Raw genomic sequence first — 25,595 nt, forward strand, 5'->3', positions numbered from 1 at the left:
GAATATTACGCAAGAAGGAAAGAGGTGAGAGTAATAGCTTTAAGAGTAACTAGAAGTGGTGGCTTCCTAGCATCTGATGCTTTGAGAAGTTGCTAGTTAGCTATTTGTGACAGAATATCTCTGCAATATATGGAGAATAATTATTCTGCTCTACCTGGTGCTGATGAATCTTCCAGCTGAAATATTGTCTGGTCTCTCATAATGAACTGTAAAGTACAAAAATTGGAAAGATTCCAGAGGATTGTTAGAAGACTTAATGTATAGAAAAGGCTGAGTAACTATCTTTACCCCTATAAAAGAGACCTGGCTAGAAGCATGGAATGCAAGTATCTCAAAATGTTCTTAAGAGAGCTGTGACTAAGACAGGAATATATTGATTACACATGCTAAAGACCTAGACACTAGGGAACCCTAAAAGAATAACAAAGTACTTGGGTAGGACATCAGCAAAAAACAGAACTCTTGCTGTTGGAGACTCTGCTAAGTAATCATCTAGCTATACTTAACACTACTTCAAGCACAAAAGAACAATCCCAAGCCTCCTCTCAGATCTATACTTCTGTGTAGTTTACATCTTAACATATTCAACATTACTACCCAAGTGACTAACACAGACTCAAACTTAAAAAATTCCACCCTCTAACAGAAGCTTAAAGATGCTCCACATAAGTAACCTAGATGTAGACTCTCAGTTTAAATAAAATACCTTGCTTAGGAAAACCTCTACTGCTAAGTGTGTTGACAAAATGAATAGAAAGTTACTCATGAACCCAAACACCCAATTGATAGGTTGTCTTCTCATGCTCCAATACACCTGAGGTCCTTCTCTACTGAGGGGAGAATAAAAGTCAGCACTGTGTACTGCACTACTGTACAAGAACAATATTCTTGAAAAATGGGCCCTAGAATATGAGGGAATTGGACATGGCAGTATCTCTTCAGATTGGAAAATAAAATTCTCAGAATAACTCCAAACACAGCATTTTGCAAAGGACTTAAAAGAGCTGGTTACTCTATCCAACTTCATTTCTATACTGAGAATGTTGCACATAGCCATATAAGTTAAAATCTATTTGCCCCACAAGATGTTTTCTCATCCTAAAACTCAAAGCATTAATTGTTAAAGCAAAAACTGTAACATAAAGGTACAGCCTTTATAGATTTTTTAACTTGCTAAAGTAAACTTAGCAAATACATCATGCAAGAGGTTAGACTAAAGGATTAAATACTGTATATGGTTTCCAAAGCAAAAAAATCCTGTGTTTGAGCAACAGTCTTTACTCATCAGTAGAAAAACAAATACTGGGGGGCATATTTTGGCCTTGTTAATAACTAAATATATAAGCATTCAGTAGCATCAGATGATAGCCCTGAAACAGCAGCAAATTGCTTTTCACAAAGCACAAAATTGAACTGTGATGCCTATTGCCAGAGGGCTTTCTGAAGACCAGACCTACTTTATGTCAAAAAGTACCATATGAATAGAGAGGCAAGTGTGACTACTGATAGTTATTTAGCACCATGGTTCTGAAATACAGTATAGCTCAGGAAGTTTCTAAAATATGCATGTTCTAAATATGGTACTTAAGGAGGTGGGTACGTTGTAGACACTGCTGCAGATTCCTCCCTAAACTAAAAGCAGTGGCCTTTGCTCCTGAATATATGTACTTCTGCTTTGGCAATACGGCAGAGATTCAAGTAGGCTTTATGTAAAGTTAAAAACACCAATCAAATCTATCTAGTGTACTTTACTTAGCTCTGAAACAGGTATAAAACATTGTTATTAAGCCTTTTAGTCTGTTAGAGAGAGCAATGACACAGTAATGTATTTTGTGCCAAAGCCCTATTTAAAACCACAGAGTTATGCTGAATTTACACTTCTGTTCACTGAAGTCAGGAGAAGATTGGAAGTTTTTGCAACCAATAAACCCAAACTTAGGACCTCATTTAGAAACAATATTAAAAAAACACTGAACAAACAACTGTTTAAATACTCTGCATTTTTTTGCCTACTGTTCAGGTGTTTCATTTCAAGGAATTAAAAGTGTACAGATAGAAGTAACTAAAATAAGCTGAATAGATTTTCAGCATCTGATAATTATCATAATCTGATAGTTTTCAGCATCATGAGAGTATACACCCAGTGTTCCCTTCCACTGTATATGCCCTTTAGCAATAAATGTGGTATCTATAACTTGTTTCACTGTTGCTTAGTAAAATGCAGTCACTTTTGCTTCATCAAACATACTTGTTACTTGAACCTACTGTTCTAAGTACAAAAAAAAATGAAAAGATCCATTTATACTGAATATCAATTTTTGAAGAACTACAGGAGCATAGACAAGAGTGCAGAAATCAAGCTCCACAGCCCCATCTGTTGGATAATTAAGCTCTCACGAAAGCCATCTACCAGCCTCTGATCAACAATGCTGAAATGGAAATAGTTTACTTTGATACAATTCCAAGTTTTATGATCACAAATAGGGGATATCTGTGCATCAGTAGCAACTTTTACTACCTAAGCACATAATAACTGAGTTTCTAACACATTCTGATTTTCAATTTATTTTAAACTAGAACAACAGAGCACTCCATGTACAGTGCTGTTTTTTTGAGCAAGTTTGAGATTGACCTGTTTGTCTTTTTGTTCATTGACTATAGTGAAATTGCAGTTAAGAGGTGTCCCTTGAATTTTAAGGCAAAGCTAAAATGACTTGCTTCTAAAGCCAACGGTTTCAATGTGAGTTTGTTTTAAAAGCATTTACTGTAGTTCATGAGTGACAAATGTTTCTAGCTCCCACTCACTTGTACGGATCAAGATAGCCAGATCTTGGCATATGAAAGGGATGAAATATGAACTTATTGTGTTAAAAACATAGAACCAAACATCTGAGTGACTTAAAACAGAGCATCGAATTATACCATGAACAGAATAACTCCTTTGTATGGAAACAGTTCTGATAAATAATTACAGTAGGATAGAGCATTCCCACACAGGAAGCAAAACAAGATAACGGTACAACCATGCCAAGTTCAAGGGCTGTTCTAGAGGTCTGAGATCTGAGGCTTGGTAGCAGAGCAGCAAAGGGGAAAAGAGGAATTGCATCTTTAGATCACCAGCTGGAAAGACCACAGCCAAAATACACAGAAAGAAATGTGCAAGGGAAGTTGGAAAGGGAGGAGTCACGACCAGTGATGGATCATGTACTGTTACACTTATATCATCCTGCCTTTGACAAACTTAAACAGATTATACGCCCATATCATACTGATGTGCAAGAATGTAAATTTAAGCTACAATATGGCAGGCAGACTTTACTTGTCAAACTCACTGTTCAAAATAACTTAAGATTATTATATTCTACTCCCTGCTAGAGTGCAAATGTACCCAGCAGATGTCAAGCTGAAGAGAATAACATTTCAGCATTTGGAAAAGTACAGTACTGGTCTCTTAACTACCTACTCATAGTGTTCAGAGCCACCAATAGCTGAACGAATTATTAACACCAAGTATAACTAGCAATATGATGGAGTCTTTCCATGTTGCTTTAGTAATAAGGTATAGCCTTGGAAGGGGTAACAGAGAATCAGGATCTTGCAATTCATGTTTTAGGAGTACTACAAAGTTGAGAAAGTAGAAGCATTTTCAGATAATTTGTTGGAAAAATACAGAACTCACAAATGTCTGTTAAAGTACAGCTTAGAATACAATTTTTACAAGTTTTCATGGAGTTGTCCTTTAATTGTATATAGTTCAATTTCTTAATACATTTTGAGTGGAAAACTCAGTTCTTGTATGATCTACAAACTCACACTTCAGTATTCTGAAAATCTTTGCAAGGGGCGTTTTCCACAGTGACAGGATTCTGCTCTTAACACAACTGCCAGATCCTCAGAGAAACAGTTGCACTGGCTATGAAAGAACAGCAGAAGCACTAGAAGAGCAGCAAGCTGCCCTGACAAGCAAGAGACAAAGGTTCACATTACAATCCTTATTCTTGAATTGCAATGTTTGAAATGCCATGCGTGCGCTTCATTTAACTTGATCACAGCATATTACATTACTTTAAAACAAATGATCACAGATAGCACACCAAGGTGCTTAACTTACCCCTCCCATTGTAATGCCATCAATAAGTGCCACATACGGCTTCTTGCAAGTGCCTGTAAGGAATGTAAAAAAAAACAAAAAAGGCACATTTTTTTTTCAAGACAATGGTCCTGTGACATCAGCTGAACTGATGAATCTGACCTGAAAACACTAGTATTAGACAGCGGTTTTATTCAGAGTGGACTTCTGAATCTTTCCATGCATGGTAACTGAAAACATCTTTACTCAGTCTTTGCTGGTAGTTATTTTAAGACCACATACTCCTAGGTTCTTTCCAATAAACTAAAGCATTTAACTCCTAACTTAATTTATGCAGTTTATTTAAATGGAAAGCTTTAACATAATTTGAACTTCTGCCTTCTGACTGAATACTAATGATTTTCCATGCATCTATTTTTATCTCAAGTCTTCTTTGAAGTAGATCAATGGTACTTAGTGCAGAACTGCACTGTCCACATCTACAACATAATTAATCTGTAGCTGAATTGTAACTATCCAGAACAATAGGATGCAATAAGCTATCACAGTAGCTTAAACAAAAGAAACAAATTCTGCACGCATAATGCAAAAATGAAGTATGTTACACTAGCAGTATTAAAAAACCCAACATAAAACTACTTCTATTATGCTATCTCAGTTTTTTATAGATTAGGAAAGAGAGAAAGTGAATTTACATTCAAAACCACTACTCTGAAAACTGTACTGTTTCAGAATTTGCTATTAAACATACCAATGGCATTGTTCAGGGTATATTCTTCTTTGAAGAAATCTTGTGCCAGCTTATTTCCAACTTTTCCTGCATCTATGATGGCTTAAGAGAAATAAAAATTCTAAAGATAACTGTAAGTTTAAAGGAAAATGCAAATAAGAATTAATATTGCATGAAAACAATTTCTTCCAACTGCAATCAAGCCGCAACTTAATCCTGCTTTTAGTTGAGAAAATTTGCTCAAACTTAAATATGAATTCAAAGTTTCAAATATGAATCAATTTTATTATGCTAGAGACTGCCACATACATGTGAGCATGCAGTTCATCTTCTACGCCATGGAACCCCTTCAATGTATGACAGTTGTGGTATTTCATATCAATATATAGAACAGTTACTTAAAACTGATTATACTGAAAATTCTGAATACTAAAACTGAGAAGCCAATGGGAGCAGGACATAATTTGATAATAACCTGTGCTGCTTGTTCACCTAAAATTTAAAACAACTGCTAATTTTCACAGTCTGGAGGTTTCCTACAGTTTTTAGTTACAAAATAATCACAGATACATGGATAACCATTGTCAGCTCTTTATACAGCCAACTAAAACATCAGACACAAATTATCTTACAGTAAAAGTTACTTACTAGGACTCTTCAAATTTCTCGTAAAGAAGCTGTCAGTAATGAAAATCCAGGAAGAAAAAGGTAGAGACAAGGACCCTCTTTTCTCACGAATGACTGACTGCTATTACCAGTTATTCATAAAAGTGCAATTTTTACTCTTATACAACATTCTGACAGCTGTCTCCTGACAAGTAACTTAAATAGCATCTGCACATCAAGGCATCAGAAGAACAATTTCTCTTACTTTTGTGTAGCAAGGCTGTGCTTACCCAAGGCGCAGTAAATAAACCAATGCAAAATAGTAACTGGCAAAGACATGTTAAATGTTCAAGTGACACTACTCCTTACCTCTGATGTCACCCCCAGCACAAAAAGCTTTTCCTCCAGTTCCCTTTATAATGATTAGAAAAGTTTCAGGATCTTTCTCCCAGGTCTAAAAAGAAGTAAATGTTTCCATGTAAGATTAAAGTGCACAAAAAAAATGCTTTCTCTGTATGTTGTAAATACTTACTTTACTTTCTCAAAAAGCAAATCAAACTGTACTTGAAAATACTTTGTCTTACACTGACAGCTAAATGTCTTTCCACCACACCTGTGTCCTATTTAACTTTGACATCAGAGATTAGCACAGTTGCCTCATGTATTTCAGAAAATGCCTGTGTAGTAATCCCAACTTGAAGAAAGACAGCACTCCCTAAAACAGGGTCCAGCATAAATCCCAACTGGAACACAATGCTGAGGCATAAAGCTAGGAACACAGAAGATACAACAACAATGTCTCAGGAAAAATCATGAAAGTTGTGTAAATCTAAAATGTATGGCAAGGAAAACAGAGATTATATTATTGATGGATTTTGTCAAAATTACTGTGATCAATGCTCATCAGATTTTTTTTCTGAAATAAATCAATTTGTGCACAGATGTTTTGCTAGGTACAACGACCATGTTGTTGTTTGTTGGGGTTTTTTTCCTGAATACAGTGGTACAAGACTTCAGCAGTGATACAACAATATTGAGAAAAAGATGCTATCTACAGGTTTTCCCTCCCCCTGCCCTTTAAACTATTCTTATATATCCCTTATTCAAGTAAAGACCCAGACAAAAAAAGACAGGACATTTCTGTATACCAGCAAGTGTACTTAAAATTACGCCACCTTTCAAGGTTGTGCTTCAAATAAAACCCAATACTCAGCACTACAGATTAAGTATGTCTGTAAACGTTCTTATAAGAATGCATAAACTTGCAATACATCTGTCTACCAAAATACCAAAAGGCAGGCAACTATCCAACAAATACTGGTATCTAGTAAGTCTGACTTTGTGCATATCATAAATAGTATCATTAAATTAAAAAAGACTATTTGCATGCTTAAAAATTCACATTACTTCATTAGCTTGTAAAAAGTGCCTGTAAATATATAAAGTTCTTAAAGGAATGAAACTAACAGCACCTTGTTTTCAAATGGCTTGAGCTTTATTTCAGAGATGCATCCTCCCCCCAAAACATGCACCGAACCAAAAGGCAACACAACTGTACATCCTGAAATTCATGCATGCTGAATGACCAGCTGGGTGTTGCCAAAAGGAATATATAAACCATGAGCCCTTCTTGCTTTTAATTCAGTTCTACTTTTAATACAGATGTCTCTATCTATCCAGATTTTAAATTTAACTTTGTCTGACAGCTTGTTTCTTTGACATGTCTTCTCTAACTTATTTAAAACTGTCTGTTCTTTCCCATACTATAAATGGCTCATTGGCCAATGCATTTACAGACTTTTATTCTTTAAATCAGTACACTAAGAAGTGTCAGACTGAATTTTAAAATTGGCTTTGGATATGTATGTATAATGGATGGGTAGAAGTGGAGCTACTAACCTTTATTTGTGGATAAATTTGTCGGATCATCGAAAGATTTAGCGCATTGAGAGCCTTGGGTCTATTCAAAGTTATTATTCCTGCACCTCCTTTCTTTTCCAACAAGACTTCAGCTGTTGAATCTGTTTGCTTAGAAATCTTCTGTACATGCAAATACAAATAAATAAACCAAATGTCATCAGTTAGATACCCTGAGTAACATCCATACAAGAGTGTTTATGGAAATATTCTCATAACATTTAAGATCATAAAGCATGCATTTTGGAAATGTACACTGAGGCTTTCCCACTGTGCTTCAAGTTTTATTTGCAATTCCTGAGCAGTTTTTTTTCAAAAACACCTTATGCCTGAGTCCTTGAGAATAATAAACCTTAGACAAGTTTTTGAGCTACACACTGACAATTGAATTAATTCAAAAACACACCACCAAAACTGCCCCAATAAAACACAAAACCACGGTTCCTTACAACTAGCATTCTGAAAACACCTCCAACAATTGTAACAATGATAGTTCTATGCGTCCCTACTGGCAGTTTGACACTGGAAACCCAAATGTACACATTGCTTTGTCTGTAAGTAATCTTTAGTAGTAGAGAACATATCACTGAACTATTTTCCCAACTGATTTCAAACTCACAGTTGGATTTTATTTAAGGAATATACAGAGGTTAACATAGAAAACAGCTATAAAAGGCCAAAATAATTAAGTTTTAATTTACAGTGCCACAGAAACTTGTAATAAAGTGCTCAAAGACGGGGACAGCCTTATGCCTAGCAATAAGTGATGGCATTTAGAATCACTGTGAAAAGACACAAGCTGCATGTCTCTCTCGAGGAGTTAGAAGTCTTAGAAACCTCCAGCTCAGTCAAACAAGATGCTGTTCTTACCAGATGTTGTAGTATTATTTGCAGTCTGTTGAATGGTTTTGGCCTGAAAGAAATATTAAAGACAGCTAAAACCATAAACCAGCTACTCAATCCCAAATATATAACTGCTGATTTAAGCAAGGCTTTGTCAGAAAAATATCTGAACACAAAGTTTTTTTACATTCTCCTTTTTAAAATCAAGTAAATTAGCATACAATTAAATTAAATTAAAAACAGTTGGAAACTTCTTTGCTTACTAGTAAATAGATGGCAGATATCAATGTCAGCTACTGGTTTTGATGTGTTCAAGTTACGGGAACTGTAAACAGTAAGACAAGGAGTTTGGTGGATATGATTGCTACTTAGCAGTCTGTGTTTTTTAAAGATTTACAGCCTTTTCCTGGGTGTTTAAATCCTAACATTTCCTTTTAGTAGTCTTGTCAAAGACTTGTCTATTCCCAAAGCTTCCATTACAAGAAACCTGCCCTCATGTCCTTGTGTGTACATACATTTAGGTAGGGTTTATGAACAACTTGAACTCATGCTTCTATTACTGACAGGAAATACCAATGCTAGGACACTTTGTGAACATGTTTCTCAATTTAACTGACGAGGCTGTGTTAACTGTCAGTGTATTCTGTTAAGGACAGTTAACAGGCGCATTCACTGGGCTTCAGGCACCTAGCTTGCATCAGCACTCACAAACTATCTTTCAGCTACTTAAGAGCGCAAAACACGGCCAATTAACATTTTACATTCTAACGTTCCGGCATTCTAAACTACATATTCATTTTGGAATGGGAAAGTTAATTTGGGTCTAAATCATCTTTTATCCTAGCTCAGAAGGTTTCAGCCCCCAGCACTAGAGGCTTTCCCAGGCCACTGCCTCCCGCCGCAAGCTGCGGGGGCGGCCGGCCCGGCGCCATTTACATCTCTCCTCGGCGGGGAGAAAGGGGGAAATGGGAGCAGCTTCGCCGCCCCACAGTGCGGCCACGGCCCCCTCCCCGTTACCTGGGCAGCGGCCTCAGCACCCGGGCCGCCATGGCGACAGAAGGCGCGATCGATCGTCGTCATCGGGTGAGCGATACGATCCGTCGGGAGCGAGGTAGGGCGCATGCGCGAGGCGGGTCTCCGTTCACCTCACGCCACTTCGGGTAGGTGGGTGGTTCGGAGGGACAGCTGTCTGCTTCAGGACCTCTTCTTCCTCATCCCGTACATGAACAGACCTCTTCCAGTCAGTATAGCGTCTGACAAAGGACAGCTAGGCAACGGCATGGGGTTTGTAAGCAGGCCCTTTGCTCGGTAGTTCTGTTGAAAGGTTTTTCCTTACCTCGGTAGGATCTGGGCTGAAGAGGTGCTGCTTCGCGTCCTGGATTAACCCAGGAGGTATGAGGACATGAGGTGAAGCTGTTTCTTCAGTTGGTGAAGCAAGTGTAGCTTAAACCATGGTGGTAGCTGCTCAAAGTGGAGAAAGCCGGCATTACTAAACTACCTTCAGAGCCGAGCTTTCTAGATTGAACCTTGCATTTTGGTGATGAGTTGTTTCAACAGCAAAACTGATTTCTTAAATGTCTGATCTCCAGCTCTCTCCTTTTATTCCTTACACTTGCAGCCACACCTGTGCTGCCTCTTAGTGACTGACACAGATTCGTGAGCTGGGGTTAAGGAGCCGCTCTGATGTAACATCCCACCAAAACTTGGTTATCCTGGAAGGTAAATACAGGGATTAGGCAGCTGGCATGATTACTGCCATAGCAGTAGCTGCAGATAACTGTGAGTTCAAACTCAACGTGTTCAACCCAAACTGACTCAGAAATTGCAACTGGGAAAGCAGCTTCTTTGCCTTTTTCATTTTAATAAAAGATTAAGGCACCTGAGAATATATGACCATCACTCCAGGAGAACTAAATTCACTTTTATTTCAGTAACTAAGTTAGACCATTCCGTGGATTACTTTTTTTAAGCTGACACATGGCCAGCATGAGATTGATACTGAAAAATGAGATGAACCATGGAGTAAATGACAACACTATGCATTAGATCGAACAGTAGCTTTGTTGTCACTTGATGTAGCAAGCTTTTAGCATTGGATGTCTTTGTATTTTTGTAAAAATAAAACCCTGGCAGTAAAATTATTTTTCTGGAACAAAAAAACTCCCAGCTCTGGAAAGCACTTCTAATAAAGTCCCCAGAGGGCAACCTTGCTCTTCATTTCAAGAACCAATTCAGCCCCTGCTTATAGAAGCGTTATCTGTATTGGCATTTCTGCTGCAGTAACTCTTGGGTTATATTAAATTTGGTTGTAAAAATCTTAAACTAAACAGGCACAGAACATGTCTGTATTATGCAGTCTCAGTCTTCAGCCATGTACACTGAACAAAGAACAGAACAGGACATGAGGTGCTTTTGCAGGCATTGGGAGACTGCCTACTGCAAATTAATTGAGTGCAGAATTCATTAGACATCCCAGACTATCTGAACTTTTCCCTACATATTATATGATCATCAAAGATGCGTCCTTCTAGTGTCATCTTGAGCACGTGTATACAGCCTTATATGCTGTTCTACAGCAAGTACCATGCAATTAAATCTAAACCATTATAAATGACACCAAATTGCCATAGTTGCAAAATCTGAACCCTTACTTATATTTTTATTTTTTAAACTATTTTGAGGATTACTGCATCTCTCATCCAAGTGTAGGCAAATTAAGAGGAGTTTGATAAGGAGATAACATTTTTGTACTTATTTGTATCCTGTGTCTGAAAGTCTGTATATTTCACAGACAAATATGAACAGAGCCTTTTTGTCAGATAATCTTTTGTTGGTGGTGGTGTGGAAATGAAGAAATCAGCGTGTGTAAGCTAACTTTGGGTACAAGCAGGTGGAGGCTGCTTGAAACCCTGGAAATCTCTTAATAAATTCCACCTGCACATGGGCAAGGCTGTGATCAGGACATGATTACATACTATGTCTGTTTCTAGAATCCAAAATAGAAGTCAATGATCTGATTCATCTTCTACTTACGCTGATTTTAATCTATTCCCCCCATGGTTTCAGTATAAGTATACAGACCCTCTCTTAGTTGTCTTCCAGCGGCATGTCTGATTCAGAGTAAGAGTGGGGCCTACTCATTTGTAAACAACGAAGTATCAGGAGGCATTGTGACAGCTTTTGATTTCTTTCTGTGGTTCTGACACTGAGTTTAAGCTTAATATTTTCTTTAAATCCTTTTTTTCTCTTTTTTTTTAAAATGCTTTCAAGAAGAATGGGTGATGCCAGAAGAGCCATCTTCCTTGCGCCTAGTGTCCTGCATGTTAAAACATGCTGCTGATGGCTTGAATTTATCTATAGGGTTTTTTTCAGGTAGGAGGGTAGTAGGCGTTACCAAGTTGTAATTTTCTTACAGGCAGCCATTTGGTGATTTAGTGACTGTAAGCCAGTCCAAAAAGTAACTCTGATATTGCACTCTGGAAAAAAAAAAGGTGTGCAGGAGGACTATTAAAGCCCAGGATGATATCAAAGTGAAAATGTTTTCTGAAAAGTAAATAAAATACTTCTATAAGTAGAATTAGTAAGAAGAGTGAAAACAGTGGAGTCACGTAAGTGGAATGAGATGACCTTTAACCTGTGAGTTTATAGATGATAGTACTATGAGCAGAAAGGGATGCAGGAGGCTGCATACACTGGGATGAGCAGAGCAGCACCCCTAGTTATGAAACCAGTAACTCAAGGAGTGTAAGTGCAGTAGCCAGAAGGATAGGCAGGTTGCAATTCCTCCCTGTGGAGAAATTTCCTGGCACTGTGTCCAGCAGGTTTGGAAAGTGAAAACAAACTGCAGACTGTAGGAGGACTTCAGAGTTGAGCAGATGTTTTGGGGTTTTGTTTCGGGGAGTTTTTGATTTCTTTTCCAGAAAAACATATAACTTAAGGATGCAGGAGTTCTTGTTCCTACGGAGGATTCCAAGAGCAGCTCAGCTGTATGCCACCTATATACCCCTAACAAATCATTAATTTGTATCTCTCGCTTACTTGCGTCTGAGAGCTCCCAGTGTAAGTTCACCAAGACCAGATAATAAACAGTACAAGTGCTTCCTCATGTCCCATGCTCCTGCATCAAGGCTTGCTGTAAACTTAATTTTTTCCTCTGCTGGCTTAACAGCTGCATCTAATTTCTCTATGGGTGGGTACTAAGTCCATCCTTTCTGTGTATGAAGGTAAGGAAAAATGAGTCTGTGAAGGCTTGAGGAACAGAATAGAATCATAGAATGCTTGGGTTTGAAAAGACCTTAAGATCATCAAGTTCCAAACCCCTTGTCATGAGCAGGGATGCTTCACACTAGAACATGTCGACCAAAGCTCTGTCCAACCTGGCCTTGAACACTGCCAGGGTTGGAGCATTTACCACTTCTTTAGGCAACCTGTTCCAGTGCCTCACCACACTCCCAAGTAAAGAACAGTAAAGAACAGGAAAATTTCCAGTTCATCCCTGCTAACTGAATATTGCTGTGCTGACAAGCAATCCTCAAATTGTTTTTTTCTCAGCCCAGTTTCAGTTGACAACACTCTGAAACATAGCCACATGATAAAGCTTCAAATTTCTTTGTGCCAGCATGGACAACTAAGTACTAAAGGTTCAGGTCTGCAGTGGAGTCTTCCCTTGATGTCACTGAGAGTAAATTAGATGTAAGTGAAAAACAATCTGTTTCTCCGCCCTCTAAAACCAGCCCAGAGAAGGACATATGTAATATGGAGAAGCAAGTATGTGCTTTTGGCTGTTATGTGAGTAATCCCATGGGAACAGAGGGCTTTTCCCAGGGCTTTTGGTCAGATTTTTCAGATGATGTATTCATATAACCTCTGAAGTCATAGATTTGGGATGAGGGCACAAGTAATGGCATGCAGTAGTGAATTCCTCCTGGCACAAAAAAAGTGTGAGAGGGTAAAAATAATCCAAACAAACATATCTTCCCCCCCCCCCCCCCCCCCCCCCCGCTTCACCTCCCTAACCACTTAATTTATATCTTATCAGTGGGGAACTGGAAGTGTTTGGAAAAGTATGAAAGCAAATCCATCATGAAATTGTGGGTGAAGTAGTTTTCATTTTCTTTTGGCCTCGCAGGGCACCAGCAGAAGCTGTCGTGTTGATGGGGCCGGGAGAGAGCCCCCAGGCAAGGTCCATCCGCCAGCAGGTTCCTCCCCTCCCAGCTTAGACATAGCGCTCGTGCTGCATCCACCCTGCCAGTATCCCCTGGGCTAGACGGGACCCTGGGCAGACACCCTCCTACATCTTTCTTCCCTCCTGCCACGAGCAATCTGTCACTCCTCGAACCACCCTCCACCTACGTACAAAGCCAGAACTGCAAGGAACGCCCTCTTCCCATCCCCCTTCCCTCCCCACGGGGCTCTGCTTCTTCGTGGGTGAAAAATGCTGTCTGCCGAGAGATCTGGTCACCCTTGAGCTTGGCGTTGAGACCCAAGTTGTTTGATACCTTTTAGGACCACATCTTGGAACGCTCTGCTTCCAGATCTGTTATGTTTTTCATTTGCATATAATTGCACATGTGCAGGTGGGAAGGGGCTGTTTGCTTCCCACTTGCTTTGATATGCCTCCCTTCCTAAGAGGGCTGCTTCCTTCCCTTCCTGCTCCCGGCCTCCCACACATCTAGCAATGAGAAATGCTGCGGAAAACTGACCAGCTACCAACCCGCCCACCTGAGGAGGAGGAGGAGCGGCAGCAGCAGCAGCACATTTCTCTCAGCTTTTTAAACACAGTTAAAAAGAGCTGCAGCGTGGGTGGAAATAGCAGTAGGGAGTGTGTGTGTGTGTGTGTGTGTGTGTGTGTGTGTGGAGGGGGAATGGGGCCAGAGGAAAGTGTATTTTCTGTTCATAGGACAGTTAACCTTTAGAGGACTAAAACGAAAAAGATCCCCCAATGATATGTTACTGCTGAAGGCCTCTTTGGGTATATAAATTAGTTCTTGAGGTTGAGTTTCCCAGCTCTGGAAGAAATGGAGTTCCTTTTTCCCTGGCAGTGCAAGTGATGCTACAGTGCAGTCAGCACTCTTTGCTCAGGGGTACTTGCCTACAAGACTTAGGAGTCTGCTTAGCAAATGGTATTTGTATTGCATCCTGTTGTGTCATGATGTATGAGCTTGATTTTGTGAGAATCAGAGCTGCCTCTATGTAGGAAGAGAAAAAGGCATGTGGTTTTCACACAGTGTGGCTCTCTATTTCAAAATACCATCCCTGTTGGACATCTTGAAATAGCACTATCCCAGAATATCAGTTAATTCAAGATTTATTCTAAATTTGTGCTTCTATAAGAAATTAAATTCAAGCTTATTTATGTTAACAGGATGTTATTTGAGGTGCTTTGCTTGTATTACATGAAAATAGCAATGAAACTAGTATAGGAAAACAGAGCTTGTAAGACTAGTGGTATAGAGTACAAAGTGGTATGCCTATTTCTTAAAGAAATCTCTGATAGACTCCAAGAACCAAGGGTACAGAACAGCTCTACCCATAAATTTCACTATTTCTCACCATCCATCAGACTTCATATACATTACTGATGCAGAATCATGTATCAGGATGTGAATGATTCAAAGAGATGTAATAATAGCCAATTAATGAAATTTGACTCTCAAAAGTATAGAAGATCTTTTAAAAAGTAGTGCATAGGGCATGTAACTTTATCCTAGTGAGCAGAAACCTCAAACCTGATACTTGAATTATTTTAGCCCTATGAAGTAACTTTCTTCATGGAAAATTAGTACACACTGAGTGTGAAATCCCAGCACAAGGCAATTTACTTTCCAGTCAGGACATAGCAGTTTGCTAGACCCGTTTCACAGACCAGGACTGCACAGGTACAATGCCTCACTGCCTTCAGTGCATCCCCCCTGCCAACCTATCTCCTGGAGTTCTGAAGATTTTACCCTAGAGTTGGAATAAAAATGTAGCCATAATTCCTTATGATCAGCTCAGAAACAAAGGAAGTTATGAATAAGCCTAATTAATACATTTGCTTGTGACACAACAGAAAGATCAGCTGATGGACTTATGCCTAGCAAGAGTTAGAGCAGTTTCAATGGAGATGTACCCTTAATGGAACTATCCTGATGTTTTAAAAGTCTTATTTCTGAATAGTGATTAATATTTTACATATATATGCATATGACCCTCCACTGAATCTTATGGAACTCGTTATAATCTACTGGAATCACATACCCACCCTGGCAAGGAACAATATTCTAAATAGGAAGTTCCTGTCACTTGACTGATTTACTTTGAGGTGTTGCAGTAACTCCTTTGTCAGTAGCATTCTGAAGCACTATTGGCCCACTTGTATTTCTATCTCACATTTAGCATTGGTTCAGTTAACTTTAAAGGTAGTGCTTTTCATATCTTTTGTATCAATGAATGTACATTACATTTTAAATGCAGATTATATGCTTATCTTGCCAACTACTATTAACCTGAAATTTTCTTTGTATGATCTATTGTGGTGGAATGATGGTATTCAAGAGGCAGTAAAAAACAAAACTAAAACAAACAAAACTCCAAACATTTAGAATCATTATAAATCTATTTTAGGAGCTCAGTCCTGTATGTAAGATTCCTGTGGCCTCCCTGTTTTATCTGTTGTTCAGCTGCAATGTCACACGCTTTGGTGTTGAACCATCTGGTACAAAGCCATTCCTTCTCAGGGGTTGTAGTGAATGCTTAGTTACCTCATCTTGTTGCAGTCAGAATCATAGTGAATTAAGCACAAAAGCATTTGATGCTAATTAGTAGATTTCTGACAGTTCAGGGATGTGATGACTAGAGAGAACACCTCAGATGTTTATTTTAAGAGTTTGTTGCTCTGAATTCAAACAAGGCTCTGCAGCAGGGCAGTTTGGCTGACAGCATGACAGTATCGTATTAAATGGATGTGTGTGTATTCAAGCCTTTCCACATTACTCATCTGATAATTCACACAGGTATTCATTTTCACTTGAAAAGATGTACCTTTGATTTTAAAAGTCAATATTAAGAATATTTGTCCAAATTTCTTTCTGTTTTATTTAATTCTAGAGGACAGCTAAAATTGTTCATAAAATCATGCCTTTGAAGAACATTGCTTAAGCAAAGATACCTCATTTAATGCCACAAATAATGCATAGGACAGAATAGCAGATTAGAAAACTTAAAGGGAGGAGGGGGGGAAGGTCAGCAGAATAAATAGAGGCCTTCAAGCTATTAAAAAATAAGTATATGTCATTTGTTGTTGCAGATGTATTCTGTTTGTAAGTATATAAATATACCCAATAAAGGGTAATTGTAAGCAAATGCTTCAGTGAAACTCAATTTACCAGCTCTGTGTACAATGATTAAGCTGATGGAAAGGATGTATAGCAAGCTAGAAGGGAAAGTGTTTGGGGTTTTTGAGTGGTTGGTTTTTGTTTTCTTTTGTTTTTTTTTTTAAAGAAATATGGTCATCCTGGATCATAAACAAACAATGGAAATGACAGGGATGGAGTACTTGGTGCCTGGAACCCTCATTCAGTGGATATACTGCCCCAGGGATATATATACTCTGCTTGGTGAAGAAAAGCAGTGCCAGCCACGGCAAGGCACAATATATATCTAAGTTGCTCACAAGGAAATGCATGGTCTGTAGTATCATTGGTACCTCTCTGTAAATTCAATCTTTGTCTGCTGTGTAGATCTCATGATGCTACTCGTTCTCTTGTCCAGATGTCGGCAGTCCCTCCTTCTTTCTTGCTCTCCCTCTGTCTCTGCCATAGCAGGCTGGAATGGAAGTTTATGCTGCCAAGAGCAGTATATGGGAATATATAACTATTTCAGAAATAACATGCAACTCAGTGTGATTTAGTCATACTTTGACACACCTCTGTCTGCCAAGAAAAATGCAGGCACTACCTTACAAAACTGTTGCTAAGAGCACTTCTTCAGGCTCTGGGAGTGAGAAGGTGCTTTATTGTATGGTTAACTGCAGGAGTTAACAGCAGGGTTTCTATCTGGGACCTGCCAAGATATTAAAGCACACAAATCTGTTGCTTGAATCGAAAGCTGTGCTTCTGCCTAGGAGATGTAGCATCATGCAGAATTAGCCTGGGACATTATTTCATATATTTAAGATACTATGAAAAATTATTTTATTTATATTTGTAGCCTAAAAAAACCCAAAATTAAAGAAGAGAAAGCTCTGGTCAGCAACAAGAAGCAACATCTTTTGCTTTATGCTAAAATTAAACAATTTTGTGAGAAAGAAGGCTTTGTTGGGAAAAAAAAGGAAAGAAAAAAAGAAACAAACAAAAAAGAAAAATCCATTTTCCATCTGAAATGTTAATGGCAATTGTCCCCTTCCATCCCGCCCTGGCTGAACAGAAGAATAATGCAACACATCTGAACTGTGCATTCTTCCTCCTGTGCCACCACTAATATTGCTGTAGCTTTTGTGAGCCTTTTGGAACTTTCACCATCAATCACTTCCAGCTGAATTTTGCTGCCTGTCAGCCTAATTACAATAGCAACATACAATTTTCAACATATTTTAACTAGTCAGAAGAAGAAGACATTAAGAAAGAAGTAGTTTTTTCACTGTTCTGCTTTAGTTTTCTGTAAAGGAAGTAAACTTTACCATCTCGTGGTATCAATATATTAGCTTCATAGTTGAAAGTATCAGATGCTATACAGTAGTGATATCAGATGGCATCTTGTCATTGCACTAAAGGTAGCTCCTATTATTGAGCTAAATCATAAATATAGCTCATCTATATGTTTGCAGTGCATATACCAGAAAAAGCCACATAGCACAATGACCCAGGATTATGGGATCCTGGGAAAGAAGATGCAGATACCACGTGTTTAAATTTCTGTGTTGCTTTACAAATCAACACATGGAATCTATTTTTTCTTCTTTAAGAAAGAAAAGCTGCTCTGTAAACTGTTATAAATAGATGTATAAATAATGTCTTCTATGTATGTTAGAAGGGATGCATGTTTCTTCTTCCCAAACAAATAATCCGACCACTGCTTCACATGCAAGCCTGTAATGCTATCTATCAGCTGTTACCCAGCTCTGCAGAAGGCAATGAGGACATTTTTTTAGCATAGGACAAACAAACCTGTATTAAAATGCATTCAGCCACTCAGGAGAATTTAACTTATCTTTTCTCCCGAGGAAATTCCCACCTATCTGAGAATTTCTCACCTTCTTCACTTTTTAAATAAAAAAAGAAAAAGAATGAAAAAAAAAGCCTAGTATTTACAGAAGAAAAAAGCCCAGAAGTCTGTCATGTCCTCCAATGTGCAATTTCAGGACGTTGTAGGATATTTGCACAAGCAGTTGGCACTCTCTTTCACAGTAATTCATTTGCTTTTCTTTGTTATCCACAATAAGCAGTTGTAATGCTTGTAAGTAACATAATTACTCACTACAAAATGCACCAACGGATTGTGAATTTGTCACTGCATAGTAATGATCAGAAACAGATCTCTCAGGCATATGTGGAGTTATTTCTAGAAGGTTAAGGAAAACATCCTCCCTAGAAGATGTCACTTTGTCTTAAATACCTGGAAACTTTTTTTTTGTCAAAGGTTTTGGTGACTCATGCTGTATAACCTTTACCTCTTCTATCCAGGAAGAGGAACTGTTTGCAGGTCCCTGTTAATCTTTCACACCTATCTAGGATGTAGAATGAGAGCAGTATTTACCTATCTCATAAAAACACTATAGCTTAGCCATGTTTTAAAGTGCTTCAGCTCAGTAGATAGCTAAATGAAAGTTCAACTCTGGTGTTATGACTGTAGTGTAGTTCACTTTCTGTCTCCATTTCCCAGATAGGCCCAAGTTAATTAGCAGCCAACCTTCCAATACCTGTTTTCTCCTTTTAAGCCTTTTGTGTATAAACCATTTATATTTGTTCAGCCACTTTTGTTGGAAGGAGATCACTGCCACCCAGCTCAGAGTCCAGAGGTTACCAGTTTTGGCTAGCTAATACATCTAGCAATAGGTAAGATAAGACAGGTTTTGTAAACCAATTACTGCATTCTATTTTAGTGATACTGCATTGACTTACTATTTGGTGCAGTTGGATCAAAATTTAAAATATATTGCAATTTAAGGTCTTTAAAATTCTTCTCCAGTATTACCATTTGGATTGGTATTTGATGCTTAAATTCTTAATTTAGAATATAAGGGAGACATACAAGGTAGACAGGCAACCTATGTGTCTTGTACATTTATGTCCTTACACATCTTTTAATCTTTGTCAGTGGAAATTATAAATAACTCAGTTTCCTGGAGAAGGTTCAAGACTACAGGTCTTACTTATGAGAGTGCTGAAGGGGTTTTAGGCATCAGGAGGGATGATTCACAATTGTCCTCCAGTGTTTAGGGTAACAGTTCACCTTTTTTGTTCCACTACAACCTGGATAACAAAACATCTACAGTTCAGAGCTGATGGCATTTGCTCTCTTTGTACCGATGTTATTCAGCATGTAAGCTACAGAGAAAAAAGAAACTGAGACCTCAGGCTTCCCGTAACACTCCCCACTGCTACTGATATCAGTGGCTAAGGCTATGGATGACAGAAGGAACATCTGGCTACAGCTTTTCTAACTTAGATGTGACTAATGTCAAGAAGGAGCCAGCTGCTACTAGCTGCTCTGGCCTCTCCTTTTGTCACTCATATACTGATGGACCTGCACTGGTAGGAAGTGCTACTGCTTTAAGTACATTAGAATGGCTCTACATGAATGGGAAAAATGCCTTCCTATCTCAGAACGTCTATAAGCTCTTGTTTAAGGCAAAGCATGAGGGTTAGCAGTACTTATTACATGGTGGCCTAAGGAACTCAAGAGTGGTCCAGAGGTGATCTGCAACACCAAATGTAGTATTTACTTGAAACAAGTATAAGAATGCACAACATTTTGAAAAACTGAAGGGAAAATAAACTGTGGTACAAGATGCGTGAGAACTATTGATTTATTGTTATTGTAATCTCTTTTAGTTGTTCCCCAGAAGATTACAGCTCTCTGGTAAAAAGACATAAAAATAACCATGCTGAGTCAGACTGAATGACTGTCTAGCTCACGACACAGTCTCCCAGGAATGGCCTTGATGGGCTGTATTGGCAAGAGTAAGACCAGGGTGAATATGGCTTATGTTCTGTAATCTGGGGCTATCTTTTCCATATATTTGTCCAGCCTCCCCTGGAACTTGATGAATTTTTATCATTTACAGTATCTTTGTGAGCTTTGGACATGTTTCCTACTAACCTCATTTGATGTTTCCTAATCCATGTATGAGAATAAAGAGTAAATGAATCTGCTTTCTCCATTTCATAACTTTGTAAATCTGCTATATTCCTAAATTGCCTCTTTTCCTGACTGGTGAATATTAAACTACTCAGCTGTTACAGGTCATTCCAAACTTTTGAGCATCTTTCTTTGAACCTTTTCCAGCTCTAATATAGTCTTTTTGAAATGAAATGAGGAAACCATACTGATTTGTTCCTGTAATTCAGATGGGATCCATGTCTGAATTTCTCTGTGTGAAAAAAAATGCATATATTATGCTAAAATAGAATTCTTTCTTTCTTTGCAATTGGTTTTGCACTTACAATCTTTCTTCCCTCTACGTATAAGTACTTTGACAGTTTTGAACCTTCTGGTAATAAACAGTTAACAGCATACTGCAGCAATGTAAGAAATCCTCAGGGAGCTGGGTTGTACCTCCTAAAAGCAGATAAAATTGTCCAGCCCTTCAGGCAACAGACCTTTTCTCAACTATTAATAGAACAGAGGGAAGAGAGGGGAAAGAAGAAAAGGAATTAGTAAATGACTTTAAAAAGCAGAGGTACTGAGTATTCATAGTTGATGTGCTGATTTAGAAAGTTAAGAGGAATGCCATTGAAAAAAAGGTAAGAAATGTTAATACTGTTACATAGACAAAGAGTAATTTTTCCACTTTTGTCACCTTCCTGTATTTTCCTTTTCCCACCCAACCATTTCAAAGGCATATCCTTATAATGATGCATCAGTTTTCTGTCTGCTTGAGGTTCAGAAATAGCTGGGCTGTTATAAATAGATCACATTCTGCAAGAGACAAAGAGAATGGAAATATTGTAAAAGCTGAAAAATTTAGCTGTGGATTGAGACTTCAGGTGTCTCCAACAGTGAAAGGACTCAGTTTGAAATGCTTTGTTAAACTCAGCAGAGGAACCCGTGGCTCCTTGTGAAGCCAGGTGGAATCAGGTGGCACTTCTGATCACAGTGCCAAGCAAAGAATGATGTCCAGTCCCATCTCTGGGAACTTACAAGTTCAGTGGCATGAGAAGACAGCAGCTTGCAGTTTCTTCACAGTTCCTTATGTGAAGCTAAAACACAAGAGGCAATTACTCTTTCATACTCTGTAGAGCCGCTAAATCAGAATGTATAACTTGTACACTGGAATTTTTCTGGCGGTACTCATGTACTCTGAATTGGTAGCATTCAAGTTTGCTCCATTTTTCCACTTTGCCTCAAAATGTCTTAACTTTAGCCACACACCTTAGCATTTAGTTGAAACCTTGTCCTTGTCCAACAGGGCAGTGGAAAAAAAAAACCTGGGGAACAGTCTAATACCCCTTTGTTTCTGTTTGGGTTCATTTAGATCCCACTAACATTTCCAGACAGACTTTGGAAGAACAAGTAGTTACCCTGCACTGAAACGTGATTCCTAGGAGTATTTCTGCAGCCATATATGTATAGCTGGGGTTGATTTTCTTCCTATTATCTAATCATGTTAGAGTAATTGTTGAGAAAGGTGATTTGGTGTCTGGGGGTAAAATAAGACATTAAATGGAAGGGACAGAGTTTCTCTTCTGTTTCAAAGAGAAGCTGCTTCCTGAAATAAGACTGGGTTTCGCAGTAACTATATCATGGCAACTCGCTTGACATGATATCCTTGCTTAAACTTTGCCAGATACAATGTCATGCCACTAGTGCAAAACTTGATCTTGCTTGAAGTATGTTTCTTGACTGTCACTGGCTTTAATACGAGTGTAAGCCAATACACACTGCAGAATCAGGTTCTTAAAACCTAAATTAACATTCTGTTGAAAACTAAACATATGTTGTTGGTTTTTTTCACTGTCAACAATTTAGTTTCCAGGTTTGGAAAAGAAACGCTGCTGGGGAGGAATCCAATGAATTTATTAGTGAGTGCGGTAAGTGTGGAACTATTAATATCTACTCAAAATATGAGATTTTGTTTGTCTTATTTTTATCTTCAACTTCAAACTCTGACATAAACAGATGTTCTGAAGCTTTCCACTGAGAATTCTACAGTACGCTAAGTCCTAAATTAAATACACTGTGATGATTGGGATATTGTAAGAAACAGGTGAAGAGCTGTGCACAATATTTCTGAAACAATTTTGTACCATTACATGAAGTCTTTATCTCACATTGCACTGATAGTCCTAAAAAGAAAACATCTAAAACATTTCTTATGTATTGCTAATAATTTTTATTTCCTGACAGAAATCTGAATACAAAAATAGAAATATCACTTTATTCACTAATATTACCAGAGAATATTAAGCTGCTGTTACTATTCTGTGACATGACTGACAACATAGTTTGCCTGTCCTAAACACATTTTAAACAGATGAGTGCTTCTATTTGTTTAAAAAGGTTCTATTTATTTCACACTCAGTCTTAATCAGAATCTCAGTACAACTGAAGTCTATGGCAATCCTCCTACTGACACTTATGTACTAAGATCCTTTGTTCTTTGCAGGGAGGAATATTATCTTGAGAATTTGAGAAGGGCATAAAAAATCACATTTGCATGTATTGAATAAAAATACTGAGTTTAGTTTTGGTTTAGGTTTGCAAAGTTGCATTGTAGAAGATCTGAATTTAATCAGGAAGACAAGATGATATGGCTATACTTGTATCTGATTCAGAAAAAACAGTTCAGTTAAAAACTGCTTTGAGCTATCACCATTTTTTTAGCCATCTAAATAGTGAGAGCTAGTCCTTGGATTGAAGTAGAAGAATCTATAATGTTCTGTAAAATCAGCAGTCATTTTCTTGAATAATCTTTCACTATGTAGATTACTGACCCTCAACTGAAATTTGCTGTGGTCAGGGAATATTTTGCTGTGCAGTGGTATTGTATTTCCTTTAAAAGCTATTCTCATGAAACTTAATTTAGTCAAAAGTTGAGAACTCAAATTCCCATTGACCTTAAGTCACTGACTGATAATTAGGAAAACAGAGATATCTGTCCCTATATCCATGTTGGTTTGTTGTTTGGTTTTGGTTTTTTTTGTGAGTGTAAATGACAATAATAAAAAATTGTTTCTTGCTTCACTGCCAGTATTTGCTCAACCCCTTGCTCTCAGAAGGGATAGAAGGAACTTTGTAGGGATCAGAGAAAACTGATCAGTTTGCCATCCCTCGGTCATATACCTGCAGTTATTAAAACTATGTTAGGCTCAATGTGTACTCAATTAGTACACTCAATGCAATGGAGAAGGCATGTACTTGTGTTATTGAGGCCAAGTGTGGAAGTAAGGACACATCCTGCCAAGACATCAGGGGCAGGTGAGGTAGATGTATGTCATGTTTTTAACTATTCTACTTGCTTAGTAATTATGCATTTTTTAAACTTAAGTTTTCTAGTGATTATTTAGAATAAAGTCTGTGTTCATTGTTTAAGTTTGGTCTTTTCTGGGACCCTGCTATAATAGAAGGTCTAAGCAGATCTATTTCAAAGCTGTGGCCAGTTAAGCTTCCCTCCCTCCATGAAGACAGGCCAAAGCAGAATTCATTGCAGGTTCAATAGCTACATTGCATAAATTGTCCCTAGCTCCTCCCTGGACTACAGAGTCAGTGGAGCTCTGCACTTTCTGTAGCAGTGGAGCTTATGACAGGATCAAAGTCATCATGATTTTGCATATATTTGATGACACCAATGTCAGCAGCAGCCCAATGGAAACAATTTGCTGTGTGGACAGCAAAACTATTGAAGCTTGATTTCCTATAGGTATTACACTTCTAGGATCTGTTCCCTTGCCTCCACCACTTTAAAAGCATTGGCCGTCTCTTCTCTTTTCCCTTCAGTTCCCTCACCTGACCCCCAGTTCTTCATAGAACCATAGAATAGTTAGGGTTGGAAAGAACGTTAAGACCATCTAGTTCCACCCCCCCTGCCGTGGGCAGGGACACCACTGGGTAACTGAACTGCAGCTCACTGGACAAATGGAAGCCTGCTGTGGAGGGCACTGTCTTGCATTTCTTTTCTTTGTCAGTCTCTGATCTTCATACAGCCTTATAGGAATTTAATATTTGTGTCACCACACATCAAATTTGATACCTGCTAGTAGGTTCAAAGTTTCTTGGGGTGAGGAAAGGTTGACTGCTGTAAAGCAGCTACTATGCAAACATAAATCTAACTTGGGGGGCAGGGAAGGACCTAACCTGTAGGAAAATGTATGCATACATACACACAGTAAACACAAAGTAAATGCAGTTTCTGTAAATAGTATTTGGTTTTGTGCATTGTTTTGCCTTCTCTTTGCTAATGAATGTAATCCTTCTGAAAGTATTAGATTAAAATTCAGAGGAAGAGAATCCTCTGCTTCCCTGCCAAACCAGACAGACCACTGCAATGGTAGCTTGCTGTCTTACTGGTTGTGAATATTTTGTCTTTGGTTACCATTAACATTTCTTGCAGCTGGGTATGATTTGCTGATTCACTGGATGACTATTTCTCACTTCCTCTGTTGGGATTTTTCTCCTACTGGTAATATATAATATATATACTGGTATATATAATATATAATACTGGTAATAGTGTCTGAAACAGTAGGGAAAAGCTACTTTATTCTTCATAGCTTGAGGAACAAGAAGACTTGACTTCTTCCCAGATTTACGCTGGGATAAGTATTAACTGTGTTATGAAGAACTTCTTAAAGAGGAAGAAACAAATACCATAGTTGCCTTAATGCAGTACCTCTCCTAGCAAAGGATTGACTAAAAAAGTAGTTTAGTTCATGCTATGCAAAATGCATTAAAGGTCTGAAGGTAGTGAAAGCTTTTCTGATGTTTTCATTGTACTCTAGAGGAAGTACTACCAGCACAAATCTCACCTTGCATTTATCTTTCTAATCTGGCTTGATGTAAGTGGGTTTTTTTTTAGAGCTCAGAGTTAAAAGCTGCTGAAAGATAGCAGAATATTTTGTGCCAACCAGAAATTCTTGATTTCAAAGTACAGTTCTAGCTTATGACAGAAACCAGTTAGTTTTTCTGTACACTAAAATTTAAGCCTCTAGAAACCATTTCCATAAGATGGGGCTCAGGTACTTCATCTTTATAATTTCTGGAAAATACCAG

At 38.2% G+C, this 25,595-nt stretch overlaps 1 protein-coding gene across 3 annotated transcripts in view; it reads right to left on the bottom strand.

Moving 5' to 3' along the window:
• The window catches only part of HIBCH (3-hydroxyisobutyryl-CoA hydrolase), a 43,036-nt gene extending 33,663 nt beyond the window's left edge, over positions 1–9,373 (bottom strand). Inside the window, exons 1-7 of one of the 3 annotated variants that reach the window (XM_031045835.2) lie at positions 9,204–9,359; positions 8,450–8,511; positions 8,214–8,256; positions 7,326–7,466; positions 5,796–5,880; positions 4,842–4,922; positions 4,112–4,164 (exon numbers count right to left, since the gene is read on the bottom strand). In XM_031045835.2, the coding sequence (XP_030901695.1) occupies positions 4,112–4,164; positions 4,842–4,922; positions 5,796–5,880; positions 7,326–7,355 (249 nt within the window). In that variant the 5' untranslated portion in view covers positions 7,356–7,466; positions 8,214–8,256; positions 8,450–8,511; positions 9,204–9,359. Of the gene's footprint in view, positions 1–4,111; positions 4,165–4,841; positions 4,923–5,795; positions 5,881–7,325; positions 7,467–8,213; positions 8,257–8,449; positions 8,512–9,203 lie in introns of all 3 variants that reach the window. The other 2 variants (XM_005145611.4, XM_031045834.2) reach the window with 2 other exon arrangements.
• Positions 9,374–25,595: the final 16,222 nt, after the last annotated feature.

Source organism: Melopsittacus undulatus, chromosome 8, assembly GCF_012275295.1.
Source record: "Melopsittacus undulatus isolate bMelUnd1 chromosome 8, bMelUnd1.mat.Z, whole genome shotgun sequence".
Taxonomy (NCBI): domain Eukaryota; kingdom Metazoa; phylum Chordata; class Aves; order Psittaciformes; family Psittaculidae; genus Melopsittacus; species Melopsittacus undulatus.